At 32.4% G+C, this 11037-nt stretch overlaps 1 protein-coding gene across 1 annotated transcript; it reads right to left on the reverse strand.

The window, feature by feature from the left end:
* Nucleotides 1-4111: 4111 nt before the first annotated feature.
* On the reverse strand, nucleotides 4112-5163 carry LOC140888622 (uncharacterized). Its single transcript, XM_073296321.1, has 2 exons — nucleotides 4964-5163; nucleotides 4112-4839 (listed from the first exon to the last, which is right to left on the reverse strand). The coding sequence occupies exons 1-2, from the start codon at nucleotides 5007-5009 to the stop codon at nucleotides 4112-4114; spliced, it is 774 nt and encodes a 257-aa protein (XP_073152422.1). The 5' UTR covers nucleotides 5010-5163.
* Nucleotides 5164-11037: the final 5874 nt, after the last annotated feature.

Consider the following 11037-nt stretch of genomic DNA (forward strand, 5'->3'; position numbering starts at 1 on the left):
ACGATTATTTGGACTCCTTTTGGTATCCTTTATTTTATTGATACCTGTCACGCATTACATTGCATTTCATTGCATTGTACTTGATTTTATTCATGTCAGTTATATTTGTCGTAATTTTTATAGTTCGTCGTACTGGGGTCCGACCCCTGTTTTTTTTTTATGCTGTGGTTGTTTGTGATTCCATAGCAGGTTATCCAGGGGGATTTGACGCATCTGGTGGAGCGTCATCTAGTGGTACCCAGTGAGGCGAGCGTGGAGTCGAGTTCCCAGATATATGTATATATATCAGTTTAGCGAGTTTTATATTTGTCGGGGTGATGCCCTGTGTATCTGTATAAATAGTTTTGGACCTTGTTTTGAATTGTTATTTGTGTGATCGAGCCTTGCCAGCTCTGCATGTGTTTAGTCTTGGCCAGTGCGGCTATAGGTTTGTAAATTGGAGTTGTGACTCTATTTTCGAGTATATATTGCTGGTTATGTTGTACAGGTTTTTGGGATGTCCTATTTACGAATAGGTCATGCCGAAATTTCTGTAGGCCCAAACGCAAATTTTTAACTCGTTTTCGCTGTTTACATTAATTAATCCTGGTTGTTTGATCATTAAATATTAAATCAGGACACGGGCCCTTTCAGGGCGGGTCTCGGGTTTGCCCAAACCCGCCCCGTTGCCATCCCTAAAGAGAGCATTACCTCCAAATCCCGCCCCGTTTCCATCCCTAAAGAGAGCATTACCTCCAAATTGATCATCATTACTGTCTACCCCCTGATGATAACACTAAATGATAGCACGAGTGAACAGAATATTCACCATTACGGGTAAAGTGTCATATGAGTTGATCAATATCTTGCATAGAGCGAAATGAGAGGCACCGAATTTCATCATGATCAATTGGGAAAAAAGGATATGAGAGATCATTGGCCAATTCCATGTTGGAAAAATTGAATGAAATAAGATGAGTTTGTCCCACATTGGAAATATTACAATGAGTTAACTTCCTTAACTAGTCCAAGATTGATTAATGGGATTGGGCCCTTAGGGCACCGAAAGTTTTGTAACGAGACAGGATGCCAGTTGTTGAACCAACACACACGTGCGCGGCCGGCTCGGCGCGGAGGGGTGGGGTCTTATGATCCTATTATTATTTTTGGACAAAATTTAATTAAAAGTTACACCACACCTCTAGAGGACAAAGAGGAGAGAAAAATTTTCAATACATCAAACTTCTCGCTCGAGCGTGCTGACGGCTGAAGTTTTCGAGAACAGAAAGCTTCTCGCTCGAGCGCGAGTTCCTGAGCTCGAGCGAGATGTATGGCCACAAAATAAAGGCCAAGATAGAAAGCTTCTCGCTCGAGCCTGAGTTCTTGCACTCGAGCGAGACGTCTGCTTTTCCGAAAAAGTTGTGACTTTACATGGGTTTTTTTCGATTTGGGTTGTGTTCAGGGGCGGAGCCAAAAAATAAATAGGGGGTGGCTAAAATTTTTGAAAAGTAAATGCATAAGCAGAATGAAAACACACACACACATACATATATATATATATATATATATACCAAAGCAAAATAATTTACATACACCGTTCGGCCAATACGTGCGGAAGTCAATTTAGCCCAAGCAAAATATATAAAATGGGCTAATTGCATTCACACCCCCTGTGAAAAGTCTAAAAAGCATAAAATTCCTTAAGAAATATTAATAGGCTAATGCATCCCTCAGTTTTTTAAAATTTAGCACATTTTACCCCTATGTTATACAAAATCGGGCACATTTATACCCTCTTATAGGAGTTTTTATGCTAATTTTTTAAAACATAGGGTCTAACATGCTATTAATTTTACACATGGGGTTTTATGCCTTTTAGACTTTTCACAGGGGGTGTGGATGCAATTAGCCCTATATAAAATAATTGGGAAATAATTATTAATTGGGCCCAAGCTAAATTACTAATTAGATAGGGTCAATACGTTTTGTTTATTTTGCTTGCGGAAGTCAATTTAGCCCAAGCAAATATACTGTTTGTCTCTATTGTAAAGTTTGGGCTAAAGACATATAATTTATATATATATATATATATATATATATATATATATATATTTATAGAGTTCTTTTATGGTGCCCAACTCCATGCCCACCATGTACAATATGTCAGTTGACCAACACAATTAATGAGTTGACTTATCACATATTGTACATGGTGGACATAGAGTTGGGCATTGAAGTTGGGCATCATAAAATAACTCTATATTTATATATATATATATATATATATATAATATATATATTATATATATATATATATATATATATATATCTAATATACCTATCTAGTTGGGCCAAAGCAGGCCTGGACTACAGCCCATGCCTTTCACCCCTTGAATCCACCTCTGGTTGTGTCCTTCAACTAAGAGACATTTCTTTTAGACATCAGTCATTATAAATATTGATCAATATATCCAGAATAGTTACGTTACAATCTGCTTCACTTTTTTGGCTTTTCCTTCACTCACAAAATTGTTCTGCCATATTTCTAGTTCGTTGAAGTTCGATATTTTTTTGTGCTTATATATCTCGTTCGTAAGTCGTTGTATCTTAAAGACGATTGCCGCCAACGATTAGCACTATTAACGGACAATTTCGTCTTACGAAAAGAGAGTATCTCTCGCCTCGACTAATTTTATAAGTTGTTGTGTTGTTGTTGTTCCTGTGGTTCAGAATTCGTTATTATTCTTCCCAACATTCCATTCACCGGAGGCCATCAATATATCTTCAACAGATATGTTCATGTTGTGCGGTAAGGGAGATAATGTGATAGGTTTGAATGTGATGGGTCGCATAAGCCATGGATCATTTATATTTATAGTATAGTTGATTTTGGGATAATGCCCATTTTCGTCCCTCTTGTTTGTGACTTATCCAAAAATAGTCCCTCGACTTATCGGGCCGCTTAAATGGTCCTTCGTCTTTCATAAATTTTCCGCATTTGGTCCCTCCCGTCAACTCGACGTTAAATTTTCACGGTGATGAAGGCCCACATCCATATCTCACATTATAGCATATTTTCTTCTCATTTATCCCAATTTTTGTTCCTCTCGTTTTTCCCCAATCAAAACCCTAGAACACAAAATCCAAATTTGAAGCTCCCAACGTTGAATCACGCAAAGGTAATTTCCAGAAGACATCACGCACACTGCTGTCTAGTTGTTGTGGGCGAAAGAGGAGGACAAATCCGATCTATTTCTTCCAAGAAAAACTTCAATCAATGGTGGTAAATTTTTATTCACATTCGATTTCATAATTATCGGTTAATTATATTCTTAGGGCATGAAAACAGGGAGCAAGCTCTAGTTTTAGCTTATTGATTGATATTACCCCATTGCCAATGAACAGAGAAAGGGTACGACCCACCCCATTTTAAATGAACATATGTTTTTATTAATTATATAATCTGAAATTTTGGTTTTTGATTTATTGGATATTTAGAGAAAAATATATGTTGTTTTTGTTGGACGCAAACCTGGCGTCTACGAGAGTTGGGATGAAGCATACGCACAAGTTATTAAATTTGAAGACAATGCTCACAAATCATACTATAGTAGAAGAGAAGTTGTTGAAGCGTATGACGCATTTTTGAAAAGACAGGTTGCCGCAGCCGCTACTGCTACTGCTGCCGCATCCGCTACCGCTGCCGCCGCCGTCTCTTCCTCTAGTACCGGGAATAAGAAGAAATATTCAAGTTCAAATTCGAGACATGATGAAGCCTCTTCCTCTGTCTCTGGTACCTCTGCCTCTGGTACCGATTATGAGAAGAAGAAATATGCAAGTTCAACTTCAAGCCATGATGAAAAAGTAGCTCAGCTACGAATTGCTCGACTCGAATTAGAACAGGAGAATCATAGGCATGCTTCTCGAATTTCGGAGATAACTGAAAAGATGCGGCAGATTTCGGAATCCTTCTAGTTTATGTGTTTATGATGGTTGAAGTAGTTGTATGGTTATGTTTTGACAAGGTACTTGGTAGTTGCTCGAGCATATGTGGTTATTTATTGACTAGGTGTTTGAGAATTTTTTATTTTATGTAGTTGCTCGAGCATGTGTTTATGCTTGATGAATATGGTTATTGACTTGGTACTTTGAAATTTTCAATTTGTATTGGCATGATGTTAGCAAATTTGGCCTCATTCTTTGAACTGAATATCATACCGAGCTTCAAATCAGGATTTTTAGAATCTTCAATAGGGTCATACATTGGAAAGGTTGGTGCATCGTCCTCATCAGATTCAAGAGCACTCCCAAAACCATCACTTTCTAGACAGTCATAATCCCCTTCATCCTGCCCCATCCTAGACAGCAAGTCATCCGAAATTCCAACATCTTCCACTACATTTTTCCCTTTCAAATTTTCAGCAGCATGATTCTTCAGATTCTCCGCTAACTGAACTTCTTCCTCAAATTCAAAATCACTATCATGAAAACCATTTGCACCGTCTTGAGTGGTTGCATCTTTCTGATTATTTGTAGCTACTTCAACATGTTCCATGTAAACTTCAACTTCAAAGTTATGTGGGATATGATCCTTAATTTCAAGCACACCAACATCATTTTCCAAATATCTCCCTTTGGTTAAACTTTTCCCGAGCTTGTGCCAGAGCTTGAAACTATTCTCATCTGTAAATCCCAACTCTTTTGCATACCCACGAAGTTCAATTATCCCCAACTTATCCAGATCAACGAAGTCGAAGTATTCAATATTACCACCTTTGTACACTTTTTTTTTGCGAATTGTTTCCATCGTACCACCGTAATATAATTTTAGTGTGAAACATGTAGGTTCTCCCATCACACCTGGAAAAAAATACAGGTACTGAATTTCAAACCATAATACAACGGATAAACTTTTTTTGCTAACTAAATTAATACTGTGTATAATAAAGTAATACAAAAATTAATATCGTGCAGAAAAAATTACCATAATTTGGCGTGAAACTCAGAGAATGGGTGCTCCGTCTAGCCATAATTTTGCAAATGCTGCTTATAAACTATTGAGAGATGTTTGCCTCCATGATATTCAACAGCAGATTGTTTCCTCTCATGTTGAAAATAAGGAAAATCACCTACACCGTAAACAAACTATTATTTTATATCATATAACAACAATTTAATTCATGAAATTTTATATCATATAACAGGCTGCCTAGAACATTTTTTTTGGCATAAACTAATACTAAGCCATAATTTAATTCATTAAATTTTCATGTTTGATATTATTCTCACTTATTACAATAACTGTTGTACTAGATCAAACATAGAGCAAAAAATACATGAATTTGATAGAAAACAGAGTAGAACAGTGAAAAAGTGGGTATCAAGGGACTCAATTCAGCAACCACCTCATCACCATTTCCCTTCAAGATGTATACCTATGGTAGTTCTGGGCTTCAATTGCCATTTTCACAAAAACCAAAGAAATCCTAACTCAAATTTCCATCAAGTAATTTCTGACTCGTGAGGTGTTAGCTAGAATATTCATCTCAGTCAAATTTAATCTGCAGCTTCTACCAAATAATTATATATGCAAGCATTTACCTTAAGCGAGATTTGGATTTGAAAGAGATGACCCGATCTTCTAACTCAGCTGAAAGAAATGGTGTGTTCTAGGGTTTTGAATTGGGGCAACACGTGATAAGAGTTAGAATTTGAGAAAAATGATAGAAATATGGATGTGGGCCTTCATCACCATGAAAATTTAACGTCGAGTTGACGAGAGGGACCAAATGCGGAAAATTTATGAAAGACGAAGGACCATTTAAGCGGCCCGATAAGTCGAGGGACTATTTTTGGATAAGTTACAAACAAGAGGGACGAAAATGGACATTATCCCGTTGATTTTTTATGAATTGGTCTCGTAGATGATCTATATATCATAAAACTCATGTCTTGCAAAAGTTTTTGCATTTATTATAATATTATATTATTTCTTATATGTCTTCTGTTGCATTATTGAATTTATAGAAATGTCCTACATGGCTTTAGATGTTTCACGTATGCATGTTTATTCATGTTTGGGAAACTCGAAAATAGTAAGCAGTTCTAAAAATTATAAAAATAATAGTAAATTTTTTTATTTATTAAATAAAAAGCTCTTTGTTTTTCACTGTTCTGTGTATTGAATCGAGATTCTAAAATGATTTCAAGTTTTCTTTTTAAAAATTAAATTAATTAATTATGTTCGTTCTATCATGATAAGAGAGCTTTAATAGATTGCAGTATAACTTTGAGAGCATGTTCAACATTCAACAATATTGTAAAGTAGATAACTTGATCGCATCATAATGTTCGTGTTAATAACTTGAATTCATTGTATGTATCTATAGTGATGTGACGATATTGTATTGATGATGTTTAAATATTATTTTTTATTCTATTTAAATATTTTTATTAAAAAAAACATAACAAAATTTCACACAAATATAAAAAATTTGAAATACACTTGATTAAAATTTAAAATTACACATAATTTTAAAACATAACATAATTATCCAAAAAACAAACAAACAAATAAATAAAAAAAACACATAAAAATAATTTTATATTATATTAAAAAATACAAATAAAATAAAAAAGACACATAAATAAGAAAAAAAGACATATACAAACACACATAATTTTATATTATTTAATATTTTTTTTTATCAATTTGGGCGCCTCGGCCGTTGTATGTGCTCTGAACCTTGATGATTTCGTGTGTCTAAAACCGTTTAGAACATAAACAAAGTTAGACATCATCACTTGTGTAAATTCGAACCAAAGTGAAAAGGTGAAAGAAATATTCTAGGTGATGTAGTAAAAAAATTGAATAAAAAATAAATAGATACGGTACATCGTTAATATATTTAATTCATTGTATATCGAATCATATTTTATGTATATAACTGAGTAAAATTGAACGTTTGTGATCATGGACCACGGAATAAATATGTTCGAATAGAGGGGATCGTTGAATGTATAATTTCTTGGTCAATCATATAATTTATCAAATTATACATCTCACACTTTAAATAATGAAATAACGTTGACCTTATTGAATAAATGAAGCAATTTCACGTGTAGAATAGATATGGAGAAATGAATTCTAATTACTCCAAAAATTACGGGTTTACAACACCCTCATGTTTTGTTTCCGATAAAAAAAAAAAAGGCCTTGAAATTCAATTTACAAATATTTGGAATCCATAAATTTGAAGGATGGAATTAATTTGTATTAAAGATTTGGAATTCAAATCTATCAAAACCTCACCCAAATATTAATTTCATGACATGTATGTGTAGAATTTAGAAATATTAAAATTTTGGAATTCCCAAATTTAAGATTCTGGCTCCAATTAGCCTCAGGGCATCTCCAAGACTTCAATCACGTTCTCTATTTTTCTATTTTCTATTCTTTAAAATAGAGTATTGAATTTTCTATTTTAAAAATTTTCTACAACTCATATTCTCTATTTTTCGTAAAATTTTTTATTTTTTATTTTTAATTCCAAATTATTTAACATAAAAAAATATTAATTATGTAAAGAAACTGAATTAAACATGACTCGATTTAAAAAAAAATACATTTATTTTGAAATCATATTGCCTTGAAATACATTAAAAAAATACCAAAAAACTATTAAAATTAAATAAAAAGATTGAAATGAAAAAATATATAAATAAATTAAACAAAATTTTTTTAAAAAAACACAAAAGTTAATTTGGAAAATGACATTTTCGTAAATAATGTCATTCTCCAAATCCCTTCTCCACTGTAGCATGCTTCAAAATAGAGCACCTATATGCCCACAGGGGCATAGGCGAGTTGGTAAGGCCTGAGGTGACGTGGGAAGAAATTCCTCAGCGTTGCGGGTTCGATCCTCGTGTGGAGCATATTCCTCATTGAAATATTTGGGGGTATGCTCTGGGATTGGACCATGTTGTTCCCTCCCTCAGGTCTCTGCCTACTCATGCACATCCCTCGATTTAACCCCCGCATGAGCCAATGGGCCTCTGACTCATGTGAGATGGGGTCCCCTTCGGGATCAACTTTTATTTTTTATTTTTTAAATAGAGCACCTATATGGTGAAGGACCGGAGCAATTTTGGTTCTCCATTGAGAACCATTGGAGATGCCCTCAATAGTAAGAGAACAGAGTGACAAATATTATATTTATAAAACAGAGAATATAATATTAGGGGTGTCAAAACTCAACCCGCCAACCCGAAACGAGTCGACCCAAAAAATATTAGGTTAGGGTTGGGGGTTTTTAGGTTAGGGTCGAAACGGGTTGACCCTAAAGCTAACCCGAAAAAATTAATGGGGTTAGAGTTAGGTTTGGGTCAACTCGAGTTGACCCGAATATTTTTAATATTATTATTTTTATATAAAAGTAAGATAGATTTGCTACATTCTTATACATTGTATGTTTGATATTTTTTTATTGTGTATTAATATAATATATTTTAGTCATTTAAAATTTATTTTGTACAGTTTTTTATTTTTTGTAGTAAGTATATACTTTAAATATTCTAAACTATACTTTCAAATTTAAATTATATATAAATTTAGATTTTGTTTTTATGTGATTAAATTAAATATTACTATTATTGTTGTGTGTTTTGAATTTTTATTTAATTATTTTGTTAAAAAAATTTTAAAAAAATCGGGTTGGTTTGGGTTCGGGTTGGCGATTTCGGGTTGGTTCAGGTTCGGGTCGGGTTCGGGTTGAGACATTTTTAAAATTTATTTTCGTTAACCCGACCCATCCAAATTGATACCCCTATATAACATCAATTTGTATTGCACAATCGGTGTTTTATCTTATTTGTGCTCGATAATTTGTGGGAAAAATAGTAGCTTTGATCATACATGTTTGATCTATTTTTTCCCCAATATATATTGTTTGAATTGCGATATTATCAATGTATCTTTCAATTTGAACATTTAGATATCAAACTCATTAGTTTGAATTATTGAATACTTCCTCGCCCAAAAGAGAAGCATATTTCCATATATATATGGGGGTACGGAATCGTGATGAGGATAGTGGAACAAAATCTATGAAATTTTGGTGTTGGTCTTTGGAATCTCTATTTTCACTCCACGATCTTTAGAATTCTCTCTGATTAGCTTTCATTTCGTCTTACCATAAAATGAAATTTGAATAACTTGTCATCCTCTTTTCGTTAGAAAGAAGAGGTGTCTCCGATTTTTTTCCGTCCTTGAAATAATTTTTTCACTACCATGTTACCAGGGGCGGCCCTGGCCCTGGGCAGCCAGGGCACGCGTCCAAGGGTGGGGTTTCAAATTTTTTTTTAAAAAAAATTATTATATATATATATTTATTTATTTATATATAAATATTATATATTATGCTCTCACACAAAATTCATCCACATAAAAAAGGGTTTGAGTTTTTAATTTTGAGAGTTTCGATAATACTTTGTCACTTTGTTAGTTTGTGGTTGCGTGCGATTACGTGAATTGAATATCAATAGTTTAAGAATTCAGAAAATAGGAAAGTTCAAAATTTACGAAAATATACTAACGTATTCAACAAAACGATCCAAGATATGAATTACAAGACTTTTGTTCAATTTTATTTTATTTTCAAATTTTGATATATTGTTTAATCTTATTTTGATTTAATGTTTTTGTTCACATTATTTTGGTTTAAGGTAAGATGTTAATATTTGTTGTAATTTCACCTAGATTATGAAAATTCGAGGATTACAGGTCTGAAAATGAATATTTATCCTATGATCGTGGTTGCGTATCAAATTTTATTGACTATTCCTGTGACTGTAGCATCAATTGAGAAAAGTTTTTTCAAGTTAAAATTATTGAAATCTTCTTTGAGAACCACAATGAGTCAAAAAAAACTGAATGATTTGGCGATCCTCTGCATAAAAAAAACATATTGGAAGATATATATTATGACGACATAATTGATGATTTTGTTTCAAAAAACATAAAAAGAACCAATTTTAAATAATATTTTTTTGATTAAATTATTTTAAAAAAACTATGTAAACATTCTTTCATTTGTGTACTTTATTGATTTATGTATTTTGGACGTTTATTTTAATTATGTTATTCGAATATATATATATATATATATATATATATATATATATATATATGAATTTTTAAGTTAATACGAAAGAGCCCATAGTTTAAACTTTGCCCAGGGCCTCGTTTTTCTTAGAACCGTCCCGGCATGTTACTATAACTCATTTTAGCTATTTCAATTCTTTTTTTTTTTGAGAGAGTATGGAGATGTGACGTTGTATTTATATCGTATTAAAATCATTTTACTTAAACGACTGAAAATTGAAATATAACAACATATATGACTAAATTTTAAAAATACAGATATTTATGATAAGAAATAATTTTTGCTGTTTTACACGATAATTTGTTTCTCAAAATCTTATCGCACAATTTATTTTTTAGTAATTTATCTTTATAATATTACTTATGGTTATTAAATAATAAAACCTTCAAATCATAATGTTTGTCTATATCATTTTACGTCACTAAGTCACATTCACGTAGGACTTACTGAAAACGAGACCCAAAAATAATATAATTTCAGATGGATCATATTATATAAAAAATGTATTTTTTTTTATTTATTAAAACGATTATTACATCAAGTGAGAATATCCTAGTATATCAAAAATATAATTACGTCGATGCTTATTGTATTAATTATTGTAATTATTATATTAATGATTACAATGATTAGTGTAATGAGTCCAAAACATTGAGTGGTGAGACAAAATATAGTTGGTATAATTGTACTATAATATAATACTAGTTAATTTATTTCCGATAATATATATATATATATTTATTTATTTATAAACAAACTTCAAAAAGGTGCGGCGATTAATTCAAATGGGGGGCATCATCTATTTGTTACATCTCTTGTCATTGTCTCTCTAATATATGTCCCCACAAACAAAATAGATGATTATAATTGAATCCCTGTCTCTGGATTATTGCTT

The sequence above is a fragment of the Henckelia pumila genome, chromosome 3 (genome assembly GCF_033568475.1).
Source record: "Henckelia pumila isolate YLH828 chromosome 3, ASM3356847v2, whole genome shotgun sequence".
In the NCBI taxonomy this organism is placed as follows: domain Eukaryota; kingdom Viridiplantae; phylum Streptophyta; class Magnoliopsida; order Lamiales; family Gesneriaceae; genus Henckelia; species Henckelia pumila.